Source organism: Paralichthys olivaceus, chromosome 9 (genome assembly GCF_024713975.1).
Source record: "Paralichthys olivaceus isolate ysfri-2021 chromosome 9, ASM2471397v2, whole genome shotgun sequence".
NCBI classification, from domain to species: Eukaryota; Metazoa; Chordata; class Actinopteri; order Pleuronectiformes; family Paralichthyidae; genus Paralichthys; species Paralichthys olivaceus.
This window is the reverse complement of record NC_091101.1, coordinates 7,916,262-7,932,905: the sequence shown is the minus strand read 5'-3', so window position 1 is coordinate 7,932,905 and position 16,644 is coordinate 7,916,262. Positions and strand designations below refer to the sequence as shown.

The 16,644-nt window shown below is 42.7% G+C and overlaps 1 protein-coding gene across 2 annotated transcripts in view; it reads left to right on the top strand.

Annotated features, from left to right (window-relative positions):
- Positions 1–299: 299 nt before the first annotated feature.
- psd2 (pleckstrin and Sec7 domain containing 2) overlaps positions 300–16,644 on the top strand; it is a 34,599-nt gene continuing 18,254 nt past the window's right edge. The window contains exons 1-3 of one of the 2 annotated variants that reach the window (XM_069532047.1): positions 300–677; positions 9,099–9,661; positions 10,855–11,622. In XM_069532047.1, the coding sequence (XP_069388148.1) occupies positions 9,180–9,661; positions 10,855–11,622 (1,250 nt within the window). In that variant the 5' untranslated portion in view covers positions 300–677; positions 9,099–9,179. Of the gene's footprint in view, positions 678–9,098; positions 9,662–10,854; positions 11,623–16,644 lie in introns of those variants that run through there. The other variant, XM_020084181.2, reaches the window with a different exon arrangement.

Below are 16,644 nucleotides of genomic sequence, written 5' to 3'. Positions count from 1 at the left end.
GGACATATAGTGGGACCCTCTCCAGGTGGTTTGTGTACCCTCAGATCTCAAGTAAAAACAGTCTGCATCAGTTCCCGTGTGATGGAATTAAACTTGGAGTGGTTACTTGAACACACTCCGGGTCTGGGACAGTTATATGAGGAGAGTGACGGGTGTCAACACAGCTGCTGCTTCGTCTTCTCTGCAGGCTACAGTGCATCCACAGGCCCCCGAGACACGTCCCGCTCACACACACACACACACACACACACACACACACACACACACACACACACACACACACACACACACACGCACCGCGGAGGAGAGGAGAGGAGGAGGAGGAAGAGGAGGAGGAGGAGGAAGGCTCCGTTCATCCGTCCATTCATCACTACATCAGCTCTCCGCCGCCTGGACCTCCTGCGTACCCCTGCCAGCCTGCGCGAGACTGTGCAGACTACACCACGCGCTCGGGTCGGTGAGTGGCAGCGGCGTACAACGGTTGCACGCGCATGCCGTTGAGAGGAGAGGACGTTCAGCGGGGAGAGAGACAAAAAGAGCCCGTCTGTCAGTGCTGGTCCCCCGGTGTGGATGTGGAGACACCGCGGGGGGAGAGACAGAGACACAGAGACTGAGAGAGAGAGGACCGCGTCTGTGAAACTCTTCATCTTCAGCCTGTGACCGGGCGCGTTTCACCGGTGAGTGGAGACACGATGCGTCCATTTAATAAAGCGCACACGGTTACAGTGTTGACGTTTGAAGCTAGAATGGCGGTGTTGACGTTAACCGGGGGATTCCGACGGAGAAATATCACGCACGTTTAGTTTATTATCGAGGCGACGCAGAGCGTTGATCATGGAGGCTGCGTTCACCGTCCTGCTGGTGTTTTTTAATCTGACACCAAAAAATGCTCTGTCTCACACACACACACATACACACACACACACAGACACACACACACACACACACACACACACACACACACACACACACACACACACACACACACACGCAGGACAGCAGTGTTCGTGGAGTTCACGCAGGCTGCAGGATACGCACCGTGCGGGCCGTGGGATTTTGTGTGTGTATGTGTGTTTGTGTGTTTTCTCCTCTTTCCGTCCCCCCGAGAAGAGGAAAGAGAAAGAGCGGTTAGTTCCTGTCCGCTTTCAGGGAGGACAAGTCGATCTTGAAACGCGACCAAGGTCTATTTTGGAGGAAAAGAAAGACACCGGCCTCAATTGAGCTTGAACCGTGTCTCCCAGCCATCCTGTTGTCATGGTTACTGGCTCGAGGAGGCTGGGAGAACATGGCTGTCTCGCGCTCGCCCCCCGCCCCCCATCCCACTTCTCCCTCTCTCTTTCTCTCTCTCTCTCTCTCTCTCTCTCACACACACACACACACACACACACGGAGAGCGATAGACAATGAGCCCTGTCTATCTTCTGTTTGTTTATGTCTTTCTAAGTGTACTGGGAGACTCTTTGGTAAAAGGAGCAGGCACATGAAGCTTTTCAAAAGCAAAATGGTTATTTAACACAAACCTTAAAGAGCATTAAGATTTCTATAAACCCAGTGTGGATGGCCGTACACAATCTGACCCCCTTACATGTGATAATATAATTGCGGCATAGTGATTTTTTTTGGCAGGGAAAGACAGAGCGTTGGGCCAAGACTTACTGTATCTTTGCTTCTTCAGGATGTGGGAGGCTTCTTTAAAACAGGTGTTTGATAGCAGCTTATTTTTCATCCTCAAAGCAGAGTCGTTATTATCTTAATTATAGACATTTACACGTCTAGTAGGTACACTGAGCACATTCCTCCCCAATACAACGGAGGGCTCTCCCAGGCTCAAAGTGCAGCTCCCACTCCAGTGTCATCAAGTTGAAATCAGTGTCAGACATCCAGACACACCAGCAGCGGCACACTCCAGAACAAACTGTATATCTCTTTCTCTCTCCTGTTGTCTTTATCCATTTCATCTCTCTAGTGATTTAACAACACATTGTGCACATTCATAGAAAGCATTGTGTATCTTCACCTTATGTTGAGAAATGTATTATTTGGATAACATATAAAGGGTTAGGGTTATATTCATGTTGAAGTTTGAAAATGGGAAAAAAGGCAGTTTTGCCAACCATTCAGATTCGAGACAGGGAACGTTGTGTTTATCTGTGTGTTATTACAATACATTTTTATGACAAAATAGAAGTGCCCAGGAAGAATACCCAAAACCAGATAAATCACCACATTATCCCGTGAGCATATATTTAGATGTGAACGTTTAGGGTGATAAAATGAGAGCGGCCGCTTGACCTTGACGACACAGAAGTGACATATTGGGGTGATTTGGGGGAGCTGGCTGAGCTGTTCTGCTCCAGTAGGCCGATGTGGCTGATTGGAGGCTCTGCGTTATTGCTGGTATGACTTGAAGGCAGACCAGGCTGAGTGAGGAAAACACCCTGGACGTCTTCCAAGCCCATATTTTCCTGCACTTCCTGTCGTAGGCTAACAAGCAGGAAATGATTCGTCTTCCCCTTCTCCATCTGCATCTGTGTTTGTAGCACAACAGCATTATTGAAAGGTGACAATGTCTGCACCGTGTGTGTGTGTGTGTGTGTGTGTGTGTGTGTGTGGGGGGGGGTGGTATAGTGTCTGTGCTGTATATTATGAACAGGGTCAGTAGGCCATTTATAGAAAGAGATTGCAGCGCCCAAAAGGAGCGGTGAGGAGTATGCTGAGCTGATTATCATCCATCAGAGTCCAGCTGATAGCTTCATTAGTTAATTTTAATTACTAATTAGCTCTTTATGAAAACTATTTAGAGGGTTGTCCTGCTGGTGTCAGTGGTTAACGCAGTGGCGGATCATTGGATTTTTTCTAAATGTGGGGTCATAAAGGGGCCAAAATTCAAACAGAGTGGCCAATTATATGTCCAACATCCATGCACAATTCAGGATTCATTGAGGTGCACTTTAAAGTCAATCCTTGTCTACTGTTAGCTCTATAGCTTCAAGCAAAGTTACAGATTTCAAATATTGTTCCTTGTTCAATCTTCTTTAAAAAAGCTTAGAAAATGAAGCTTCATAACAAATTGTCATCTTTATTTTTAGCAATGTTAGTAATTAAAGTCTACCAACAGGACAGGGTCTCTTTGGGGGCCAATGGGATTTCAGCTGGGGCCAGTGCCCCCCTGTCCACGCTCCTGGATCTGCCTCTAGGTTAAGGTGTCGATTAAAAGATCCTCTGTGAAGTGTGAAACCTATTTATTGTCATGTTCGCCTGTTTTTCTCTGCTGCAGATTTTCTAATTAGCAATAATAATTAAGATAATCAACTTGCTGTCAGTGTACACAGTGGAGCACCACTTTTAGTAACTCAATAAGAAACCCTCATGGTGGCAAAAGGCACAAACAAAAGAGATGCACACATATTTCAGTTTAAAATGAGTGCAGGCATCAATACAAACATAATGAGGTCAGAAAAGTTAAAAGTGGTCAATGGACTGTATGTTCCACCACTTACACTCTGAGTGCACACACACTCAGAGTGTAAGTGGTGCAGTGATGCCCAACACATGTGTCTGCAGGATGATGAGTTTTTTCAAAAAGATTTACTTACAAAACTGATAAGATAGATAGATAGATAGATAGATAGATAGATAGATAGATAGATAGATAGATAGATAGATAGATAGAATGATAGAATGACAGAATGACAGAATGATAGATATTAAGGATTAAGGAGATTAATGGTTTAAAGAGCAGAACATGAATTTCTATAATATAATGTTAAGGCTATAATTTCATCATTTCATATCTTGGTAGTGCAAGTCTTTCCATTTTGTTTCAGATAAGCCACAACCAGATTTTCTTCCCTATTGTGTAGCTCGGTCATTTGCTAAACACTCAGGGAATCCCTGGTAATCCTCTCCTCCACTGCACCATATTACATTCAGTCACTGCCAATAACATCTGGACATGTTGCCACTCCCCTTGAACAGGAAAGGCGCCAAGTGCCACTAAAGTGTCCAGTTGTTGTATGTTACAGGGTAAAGTTATGGCGTTTGAAAGGCATGAACTATAAATAGAGATGAACAACTCCTCTCCAATTCCTGTTGTACTGAAATTAACACATATTCCGATACGGGTGCTGCCATCTTGCACTGTTGAGTCTACACAGTTGTGATTGTGTTGTTGAGTCATGTTAACCAATACAAAGATTGACCCCATTTGTTTTGCATTAGAAAACTAATTAAAACCAAAGATACAGGATAAAATTAACATTTGAATATACATCAATGTGGTGAAGAATACTTAAAATGATAGAGGCCATCATTGTGAAAAATGTATTTGAAATGAATGTCCCATCTGTTAACATGGAGGAGGGAAAGTTAGTGACCTATACTACAGCCAGACAACAGGTGGAGATAGAGAGGCTTTGACTTCCCTTTTGGGGAGCTGTCACGTCATCCATCTTTATGGACAGTCAATACATTAAACGAATTAGTTTACAGGTAACAGGAAAACTTAGTGTTGCGTGGGAAAGTTCATAAATTATTCCAAACTGGTTATCCCCACTCATAATTTAGTTGTCATATTTTTAGAGCCTCACCAATATTTCTGTCAATGTTAGCCTATCACAGATCCATTACTATCGGCATATAGGTTAAACAATATGTGCGGTTATGAAAATATTTTTTCTCAGAGCATAAGACAGAAAAAGATCCGCTTTAGATATTGTGTGATAATTATTTGTCCAGTAAGGAGCACACACTCCTCTCATACTTTATATTGTTCTTATAGCATTTGTTGTCCCTGGGCAGGAGAGAGAGAAAAAACATCATGAATCACCTCCACTGTAAATGGAACAGCAACCAACAACAACCTATATAGAGGTTCAGAGTCTCGGCTGATATATTTAGATTGGTTTTACTCAGTAAAATCAGAAACAACATCAGCTCCAAAAATCCTGAATGGGTCAGACTCTATATACAGTATCGTATTAATCAGTTAGATGAGCTACTTCTGCTGTGTCAGGTACTTGGAGCAGTTTGTGAAGCCACGCTCAAACTATGCTGACATGAACATCTTTTCAATCTTGGCTCCTCCAAGCTGTCATCCAAATTAATCAACATTATTGGCTGCATTCTGGAAAACTTGTGCCGTGCTTGTTCCTAGCCTGTCTGTTTGGAATGGGCTCTTTGTTTGACTTGTGGTTATACTGGTTGCAGCTTTCTTTCTGAAACTGTAAAAGTGACCCTGAAGCTGTAACAAAAAGCTGCAACAAAACCCTGAAGCTGCACCTCCACTGCTGCACAAAGAGCTGTTCACCTGTTTATTCAAAGTTCGATGAAGCTTGTCTCAGTACTCAGAACCCGGTTGCTGTTGTCGTGGACTCATGTTGATGAGTTTGAGCCCCCACTGTTACAGAACACTGGTCACCTCTTTATTCAGGTTTTACTCAAAGCATTGTTTGTCCAAATCACACCAAATTCAACACATTCAGCACTCCTTGGGTCCTTAACAATACCCATGACAAGTGCAAAGCTGAACGGTTTTCAAGGTATGTGTTCCATATCAGACAGACAGAGATTTGTGGAATTATTAGTTAGATGTAGGAGCAAGTGTCTCTGAAGCTTAGGATAAGGAGTTAGGCTATCCTCACCTTTTCTGCCTGCATTTCTTTTATGAATTAGCCAACTTTCTGAAAGTGTGGTACTAGCTAAGAACCAAAAGTCATAGCAAAGTTAAGTTTGGTTGTGATTAACCGATGCTCTGAAGAAGTATTTTCTCTCATTTCTGAAGCTCGCAGTCTGATTTCCTCAGTTGTGTTTCTTTGGCATCTCTGCTGCTGATAGAGAGTGGTCATGCTTATCGCTAGAGAGTCCCAGTGGACTGCGGCTCTGTGTCTCGGAGAATCAATAAATTACACCATAGTGTGTGTCTGTGTGCATTCTTTGCAGTGTGTGTTTGTGTGTTTGTGTTTCAGTGTGTGAGACAGGCAGAAAGATAGAGAGAGATTTAAAAAGAAGAGAAGAGCTATTTAATGGCAACTTGGCCTTTTATCAGCATCATCCTAGCTGGATTGGTGGTTTATATGCCTGGTTGGGCCATGATTTCAGAGGGGTGTTTGTGTGTGTGTGTGTGTGCGTGTGTGTGTGTGTGTGTGTCTGCATATGTGTTTGGTTGTGTTGTTCACATGATTGGCAGATGGTCTGATCGCAATCAAAGGAAATTGATAAGGCTTAAGAACCCCAGTCTTCTGCTGACAAAAGTAGAATGCAATAAGTCTGTCCTGTGTGCTATTGTATACAGATACACAAAGACTCAAACACACACACCCACACACACACTAACGCTATCTCTATCATTGGTTGGGTTTTCTCCTCATCCCTTCATGTGGGGTGTCTGAGCACATCTGCTCCCTCTCTCCTCAGCAGTCAGACTCACAGTGCAGCCTCCTCTGTCTTCCTTTTTCTGCTGGCTAAGATCCATTTACCTCAATTACTGCAAAATGAGAGGCTTACAGAGAAAAGAGAGAGCGGAGTTGCACTGTGAGAAAAACAGAGGACGAAGAGAGAGTGGGGGAAAAACAGGACACTGGAGAAACAGAGAGGGAGGGAGAGAGACAGAGAATTCCCACTTTTCGTGCCTCATTTCATAACTGTTCCCTGTTTCCATTTATGGAGATGTGTCACTGTTTTGTTTGCGAGTGTGTGTGTGCTTGTCTGCATGTTAATATGTGCAAATGTATCTTTGTGTAATGGCTTAAAAGGATGCAAATGGTACTTGCTGAGTAGATGTGCATGAATGTGAGCTGCCAAAGACCCAGGTGGAAATGTGTTGCAAATATTCTCTACCTGACTTTAGGGATATTTGAGCGCATCCGAATCACAGAATGATCCATGCAAATGACTTTCAGATACCAGTTTCTGAATTGCACTTTTTTCTTTGTCTGTCATCATGCAGTCAAATAAATTACATTTATATAATCATGTACGATCTATGCTGCACTGTGCAGTATGATGAGATTTTTGCAGATGGAATAAACTGAAACAAAATGCCTAGTCCCGAAAAACATCACAGCAATTATTCCCATGCTCCCATATTGTAAAATTAAAAAATACACATCAATGACTGAGCCAATCACAGATGGACTGAAGGATCAAAGTGCCCTTTGAGATTTTCACAGTTTAGATAGCAGTCAGAGTGAGAGGGAGTTTGAAATTTAACTTGTATTTCAGTGTGTGAAGAACAATCCTTTCACTTATTCAGCCAAGGTGTTTGGTGGCTTAGACTTGGGTTTTTTATTGTTAGTTTGAAATGTATTATTTCCCACAGGTGAACTCAAACAGTACCACAACACCAAGTCCTAAAAAAAGCAAAGGTTAACTGTAATTTGGTATCTGAAATAAAGAGCCAGTTTCTCTGGCTTTTGGGGTTCTGCATAATTTGCATCATTCCTTTTAGGAGCTGTGATGAAACATTTAGTGGACCTGCAGTGTCCTTGTGCTCAGCAGCTGATCATAGATAGATTGGCTCACATTCTAACCTGCAACAATCTATCTCTCTCCGCCATAATCCTGTTGTAACTGCTGCAATTTGTTTAATGTGAATTTTGTCCAAACCGGGTCCTACCTGCCTGTACATGCTGTCAGAAAATTACCTTAATCCTAGTAAATATTTTACTGCAGTTGTGCTGCAGGTCCCCCGCTGCGCATGATTCAGCAGAGCAGATATTAGTGTCTCAGGACTTTTTTTGGATCTGGCAGACAGGGCTGTGTCCTGGCTGCACTCTGCAATACAGACAGAATCCCTTCAATGCAGAGATCTGCCTTATAAAATATGTTTCACTAATTTTGCTGAATTCACTTTACCTTAATTTATGCCAGATTAAAATGAACTGTAACAATGCCTACTCATGTTGTATTAACTGGATTTTCATAATCAACGATTAAAAAATGATAAATTAAGATTGTGACTAGATCAAACTCACCAGATACTGCTGGAGATTGTGTTGAAACATCTTGTCTTGTTGTGCAAGATGTTGAACGTCCCTTGTACGTTTGAAGGTCTTCTGCACAATTTAGGTTATCAACTACCAGTAGATTGGTGTTAGTGGCCACCAGCAGGACATAACTTCAGCTGTGCACCTTAGCGTCATCAAGTGCTTTGGCCTTGAAATCAATGATACAGGCCAAACTTGAGGGTACGCTGAGGCTAAAAGTAAATCTGACTGGGAATAAATCAATAGATTCATCAGCAATAAAATGCTGGAACCAATCAATATTTATTTTTGCTTGAGAACCATTCATTGATTCATCAAAATTGTTGGCAAATTTTCCTGTCAATGATTACACTTATAATCATTTCACACACACAGTTCATCAGACTGAATCTACAAAAAATAATAATTCCACTTTGTATCATGTCTTATATTCCAGAGAAAAGAATATTATATCAAATGCAGCATTAATTCACATAACTAGCTCTGAAGAACAGTAATTGAAAGCTGCTCATTAGCATTTGTCCTTGAGCCTCAGTGAGGATAGAAGAAGACATGCTGCACGGGGTTTTTTGAGCCAACAATGCAAGTGAGAATTGCAATACATTATTAGGACACATGTTCAAATCTCACGTTACTATCTTGCATTTACCCAAAGCACAACCAGAGCAGAGCTGGAAACATATAGTGAGTTATTCAGCTGTGAAATCTTCATGCAGACAGATAGCGGATGAGCTGGCAGGATCATTCTGACAGGATCTGTGGGGCTTTATTAAACCAGTCTCTCTCTATGGCTGCCTGCATGTGTGTCTCTGCTCCTTTCTGCTTACCTTTTCCTGCCCTCCTTTCAGTTTTGGATCATCTGGTGCAAAGGACAAAGGTTTCCTGCCATGCGCATCTCTCTGTGCGTAACACACATGCATCCATAGAATCATACTGCATTGCACACGCAGCTGTTTGTTCAAGGTGACCTCTGTGACTCTCTTAATGAAGACAAGAAATGATCAAATGGCTGTATCAGTGTCTGCCATAGTCAATGTACTCAATTAAAACACCTCCTCCTCTGTTTAACTTGGTGCTTCATTTCATGCTGATTTTCTTCTCTCCTTTTTTTAGTCCTCTCCAGTTGCTGGTTTTAAGATCTGGCCCTCATCCTGGCCTGAGTGGACTGGTGCTTCCCCCTCAGTAAAGAGCACCATGACCCAGGAGGGGCAGGCTCTGCCCTCTCCCACCCCACCAGAGAACCCAGCAGAGGCCAGTACAACCACCACCACTGACTCACCCACAGTGACCCCCAACCAGACAGAGCAGGACAAGCCAGGGGCCACGGCGAAGGACGAGACAGAGGACGGGAAACAAGAAGAGGAGATCAGAGAAGCGGACGAGGAGGCACAGGCGGCGACGTGTGGGGAAGGAGAGAGGAGAGCAGAAGCAGAGGAGGGGGAGTTGAAAGAGGGGAGGTTAGATGGCACTGGAGGTGAAGATCAACAGACAGAAGGAGGGGTGGAGGGAGAGAGGGAAGGCACAAGAGTGGAAGGATGTATAAATTCAGAGTTAAGCTCAACGGGACAAGAGGCACCACATGAGGTGGAGGAGATGAAAGAGGAAGAGGAGGGGAAAGAAACTGAAGAGATGCAGCCTGCATCAGAGGAGGCAACACACCCTCAACAAGCTGGGCGGTTAGTTCACTAAATCATCTTTACTGTTGTACTCTGTCCACATATATTCTGTACAGTTGTCAGGGCCTGAAAATCTTGTGACTATATCTCTTTGTGACTTTAATTAAGAAGCTACTTTACCCCTCAGTTGATTACATGCTGTATGAGCAACACATGAGCTGTTAAATCTACAATTCATTCGCTTTTATCTTGAAAAAGTGAAAGATAAACCCACATATCCGCACATGGTTTTCTTATGGATTACATTGTGTAGTAACCCAAGTCTTCTGTGGTTGTGCAGACTGTGTTTATGTTTTCCACTGATATCTTTATACAGTGCCACTTTTACAAACAGAATATTTTCAATGGAATTTTATTTTCTGATTGTGGTTCTGTAGTACACCATTAGTGGAATGTGCTTTACCAGCATTTTTACAAAATAGATGAAAAAAGCCTCAACTGAAAAGAAAACAAACGGAGCAAAAATGCCTAATTTCTAAAGCGCTGGAAGATCAAGCCACCAATTTTCTAACCACATTAAAATAGCAGAAGAGTGTGTGTGGTGTGTTTGTGTGTGTGCGTGTGTTTGTATGTGTGCGTGTTTTTGTGTGCGAGCACATATGTGTGGGGAGAGGGGAGCTGAAAATTGTAACTGTGGCAGAAAAACGTATCAGATGACTTGTGGTTTGCTGAATTAACATGAAATAGCAAGGGTAGCATGAAATAGCATAAGATAACATAGTATAGCATAACACAGAATACTTTTACATAGCATAGCTTAATATAACGTAATGAAGCATAACATAAAATAACATAATATAACAAAACATAACATAAATTAATAGTATATGGCTGTTTTGAATAAAACTAATTTACTGGGCTGTTTCTGTCCATCAGCAGTAAACCCATAGCTCTACAATACATTCACATTCTCTTCAATGAAAGGGATGAAATAGCTGAGGGCACATGAGCTTGCGGCTATTCACAGAAAGGCAAATTGGACTGTGCCTTTTCATCTCTCATCTCGCTTCAGTTGTCAGTGTGGCTATTCAAGCTGAAATATTTGCCCATCGTGCGTACTCCTGAATAAAAAATAATTTCAGCAATGAATATCTTCTTTATGTGAGAATCAATCTCAACAAAGAGACTGCCATATGTTATAAGCCATAAGCTAAATTTAATTTCACACGTTCCTCTGCCTCTTGTTGATACAGACTGGCCAACGGCATAGGTGGGAATGAAGAGGAGGATGAAGCTGGTGAGGAGGAAGGAGGAGATGAAGGAGGGACTCACACAAACTTGGATGCTTTCAGCTCTAACTTTGAGATGACTGTAGAACAGGCTGATACAGAAGTGGAGGAAGAGGAGGAAGAGGTCCAGACAGAGGCAGATGGAAGAGAAACCCAGGACAGTTTCAGCTCGGCGTTCGAGCAGATTGTTGAGCAGGTTGATGTTCAGGAGCAAGAAGAGGAGGAAGAGGACAGGGAGTTGGAGGAGGAGAGGGAGAAAGGTAGGGTAGACAACAAAGATGGCTTCAGCTCCACATTTGAGCGCATCGTGGAGTCTGCCCTGCTGAGGGGGGGCACCTGCTACAGCAGTCTGGACTCTCTGGATGTGTTGTCACTCACAGACGAGACAGACAGCTGTGTCAGCTTCGAAGCACCACTGACCCCGCTCATCCAACAGAGGGCGCTGTTACAGGGCCCTGAACCTTTGGAGCTGGAGCTGGAAACCGTTCAGGAGCAAGAAGGGGCTGAGGCTGGACCAGATGCCCCAGGTTCCCATGTGAACGCTGGCGAGAGCACTGTTCGTGGAGGTGGAGCTGTGGCAGCAGCAGGAGGAAGCCCACTGAGAACCACCATACCAGGGAGCAGATCAGAGTTTGTGCTGAGCCAGCCTGGACGCTGGGCTATCCCTAATGGATACCATGCAGACTCGCAGGGAGCCATGGAGGGTTGTGGAGCCATGATCAACTCTCTCAGGTAAGGAGGAAGCCAATTTTTAGTATGTTTAGATCTTTTATGTATGTACAGCATCCAGCGTACTTAATCTGAAGGTGAGTTTTTAGATCAATTAGACCATCCTGGTAAAAATTAGTTTACAAACTTTCCAGGTTGGATTCAGTGGAAGTTAGAGGTGATGTTACAGTGTGCATTGTGTCTCACAGTGTCTTATTTGATGTCCCCCCAAGTAGTCACCAAAGTCAGAAAATGGTCAAATCCTTGGTCTATGTAATATCAATTACGTTTCTCAACTAGACCCTGAGGGGATCAAAACGACATTGATTGCTCTTGTGTTGTGATGAAAATAGCAGGAGTTTGGGTTTGCCTTATTAGTAAAATGCTTATGAAAGGAATCTTAGTTATACGGTAATATGAGGTTTGGGCAATATATTGAAATCAATCATTATACTATTATTGTACCTTGGGATTCTTTTAACACTTCTCTTTTCTGCTTTTTCTTTTCAAATTAGTAATACAGATTGCTCATTCAAAACTCTAAATCGGTTCCATTATGTCTTCCAAAGCATTTCCTGTCGACAAATTGTCATGATTACGTTTAACTCTTAGAGCAAAAGCTTTATGTCAGAAGCACAGTAACTGGGATGCTTATTCATTGTCCTGTATTGTTCACCTCACAGCATCAGCTCTGTTCTTCAAGCTTCATGTCTGAAACACATCTGAGCTGGACGTTTATGAGAATTGACTACATAGCTCTCCATTTAGTCATGACTGAAGGTTAATGTTAATTTAACTACCCCATCACTAATGGCAGATTTCCGCATGTGTCCTGCTGCATGTTAAGTCCTATAAGATTCTTTGCCCTTGGCTTAACCAGCAGGTGGTGTGAGTCCAGCTGTGAGCCCTGAGAGAGGGGGCAGGGTGGTTAGTTGTGGGGGTGTTAAGGAAGAGGTCTTGCTGTTCAAAAATGAAGTAGTTTGTCCATATGTGCAAACTCAGAGGTCAGAGTAATGTTTGCTATTCTACAGACAAGGTAAAAAAAAATCTCAGTTCGTATTTCTCAGGAGAAGGTGGAAGGAGAAACTGTTTAAGTGCAGGGAAGGATAAGTCTGTGAAGTTCAGCATGAACGCTGCACTTCCACAACAGACTTCAACAGCACCAAGCATATAGGAGAGCTTTTTACTTTGAATTTTGAGTCAGTGGGCCTGTTTTAGTTCGACTGTTGCATTGATAATGAAACAGCATTGAGCCTAAAGAAAAACCTCACGCAGCAGCAGGTTCATGAAGCAGACCTGCACATTGTCACCGAAGTAAAAATAACTGCACTGCTGCTCAATTTCAGTATGTTTATTCGTGAACATAATCTTTCTGTGACTGGAAAAAGAATGTGTCGAACTAGAGTGGTGGTTTCATGAGGGAGATTAACATTTATAATGTATACAGCCGTATAGAAATAAGATGCAGTCTGCCTGTCAGCGTAATGAATCATCTCAGCAAGAGTGTCGTTCACTTTGTCTCAGATAGCCAGCTGATATTGAAAATGGTGAGATTTTATGACACGGTGATGGCTAATCCACTCTATCCATCTTTGCTTACACCCTGGGGAATTGTGGAAATACAACAACAGCTGACCATCCTTTTTTTTATACATTTAATTATCTTAATTGCACTAAAGAGGGTTGAAGAAGGCAGCGCAGAGCCACCAGAGATGAAATTGGTAGCAGGGGCCATGTGGGAAAAGCCATTTGAAATACAGCCGTGCGTGATCCCTGTGGCTTGTTCTCCAGCACTGCCTCCCCACCCCCTGCACAGTTTCTACAGCTACAAAACTACTGGAATGTCAAATAGATGCACAGACCTCCGACATGATCTGCTCAGATAAATGCTGGGATTTGTTCTCAGACCTGCACTGGTGCTTCCACAGCTCTGTTAGAGTTATGAGGCGACTTTAGGGTTTTGGACGTCGACTCCCCTTCTCTTCCCTCTCTCTTTTTCTCTCTACCCCCCACCCCAGGCTACAGATGTTGTCCCTTAAGCACGGTCTTGCTTCCTGACCGCCAGTGCCAAGCTGAATGAGCTATTGTTTATGTCATGACTTCATCGTCTTCAGCTTTCCTCCGCCCAGCAGGGTCTTAGAGTCAATGTGTGTGTGTAAGTGAGCGATTATTACTCTATACTAGCCAGCTTGCCAGACATTAGAGCACTTAAGTCTAGAGTGGATACATCTGCTAGTCAGTCTTAAAGGGACAGTTGTACTTTCTAAAGTATCCAATTTATCCATTTAGGTTTTTATGACATTCAAAAGGGAGAAGTAACAAGCATTAGTACACATCACAGATGAAACACTGTAGAGGGTAGACGTTTTTTCAATTTGTTTTTCATGCTTTTCAAGCTTTCATTTCATCTCTTTTCATGAAAATAAAAACAACACAGCACTGTAGCTATTTACTTATTTTATGGATTTTTATGGCTACAACTGTACTACTATGTTTTTGTGTAATAGGGTGCGCATCCTTAGCAAAATGCAGTTGATGCATTTTCCAAAGAAAATGTAGTATGGATGTAGCCTCAGCTAATTGGGACAGGTTGTAGATTCTATTTTCTAATTCAAACCTTAAAAGCTGTTTGTGTCCATCCATGTAAGTGTGTACATGCATATCCTTGTGTTCCATCTCTCTTTCTCTCCTTCCCTCTCTGTCTCTCCATCTCTTTGTTCGCTCCATCTCACCTCCTGCCTCTATTTATTTCTCCACTTTATCTTTCTTATCTCACTCCATCTCATCTCCCGTCGTCCCCCTCACCTTCCCCCTCCTTTCGTCTTTGCATCACCTCCTTCTTCTCATTTCCCCCGCTCCGCTGTCCTGCTGCTGCCGCTGCTTCTTATCGCTCACTCTTCTCCCCTGCCTCTACCTCTCACTCTCGCCTGTGGGTAACCACAGAAATGGCACTGTTAGACATTTTGGCACCTCGACGTTATGGACAACTAGTCTTTTGCAGTGCAGGGCAGAGCAGCTGCAGGGCAATGGATTCAAAATGGCAAGTTAGTCAGTCGGTCAGTTAGTCAGCTTGGCAGACATTTAGTTTGTTTATGGATCAGTCAGTCAATTTGTTTGTTCATCTGTCATTAAAATTCATGGTCTGATTTTATATTCTCCATTCGTCATGTGCAATAATTAGCCAAACTAGGGGACCAACGCTGTTGCCCTTAAAGCCACATGGCTTTCATGTTTGAAGCCTTTCTTTGATCCAGTGCTGGATATTCAGTTCAGAAACATAAGCGTCTTTGACAAGATAGTGTGTTTGCAGCTCTGACCATGACCACATGATAACAGTGTAACTTTTGACAAAAATGACAGTGAAGACAGAGAGTATTGTGTCTTCTCAGTAAAACACTGGCATGTGGCACGGAGCAGTTTGATCAGCATATGTGTCTGAAAACGTGTTAGTGACTCCTCAATCAGTTTGTGAACATCTTACAGTAACATGAATAAATCTGAGACAGTGTCCATGTCATACATCAGTTATATTTATTACTTCCACAAAGGAGGATATGTTTTCCCACCTGTCAATCTGTATGTAGGTTGGTTTGTTTATGCAAGATTACACAAAAACCACTGGACGGATTACCACGAAACTTAATGCAGTATAGGTTGGTAAAGAATTCATGAAATTTTGGTGCAGATGTGGATCAGGGGCGCTGATCCAGGAACTGGAATTGCAAGAAAAGTCATTTCCTTGATTTCTCAGAGAATTATTCATGGGTTTGGTTGAAATAAATCATGTTTGGGAGACTGATATTTATGAGTCTGTGTAATTTGGTACATATCCAAATAGAAATCTGGATCTGGTAAATTTAAATAAGGTTCTGTAATGGGAGTGTTGGGCCTTGGCGGTGGTATGCGCTCTCTGAGTGCCCCCTCTGGTCAAAGTCATTACAGATTTATTTGGTGTATAAAAAGAGAAGTCAACACGTAATGGAAACAAAAAGAAACACCACTGGTTTTCATCAAATCTAAATATTCAAACTTATTCAGATGGCTTTCAGACTTTGCATTAATGTGTTCTTACATCCAGAGTGCATGCACACTCTCTCCAAAATCAAGGCTTCAACTTTCATAACAGACAGAGCTTTGATGATGCTCTGGGTGGAGAGACGAAACCTAATCTTACCTCAGCCAACCTCCCTCTGTAGATGCCGTCTGCTGATTATTCTGACATCTCTGGATAAAGGATGTAAAGTAGGCAGCTAGCCACAGGCATGTAAAGAAAACACTGGCAAGTATTGCAGATGTTGCACACATGCCACATTGGAATAAGAGGTGAAGGTTTCATTTTCAAACAGACAATGATGCTGCAGTGTAGGGCTCGTATTCAGCAAACTGGCTTTTTAGTTCCAACGTGTTTCAGTCACGTGGTATCAGCCTTTCGCTCAGTCAGGTAGCATTTTATATGAGACTGTCAGTCACATCTCTGTATGCTTAGTTAGTCAAACAATCTGTTCCTTCAGATGAGTTATGTCCCGGTTTTCTGTGGGAGCATCACTGACATTTAAGCTTAACCTTAATCCACAGACGCTGCTAAAACTGCCATGAAAACACACAGTCTGTCCATCATAATGCCTGTCTGTCTGTCTGTCTTGCAGCCTACTACGACACATAGCCAGCTAGATCTTTCCAGTTGAATGCTGCTTATGTGATAATGGAAAGTGCAGTGTAGCATCCAGACACACAAACTAGCACGCACAGAGAAATGCTCAATAGAAATGCTAAACAAAAAGGACACTGACACTGATTTGCACAAATCAAACGCAAACTAATAAAAGTCATGGCATGGAAAGAATATCATATAGTATCCAAATATTTATTTATTCATGTGTTCTTATTGATGTGCATGTGTGCAGTATTGCTGGCTGCACATTTGCATGTATGCACGTGTCTCCATGTGTATTTGTGTAGGAAACGAGTGACTGTACGGTCCTCCCTGTAGCTTGTGAGCTCCTCAGATCTAAGCCCAAGCAGAGCAGATAAAAGCCAAACGCAGTT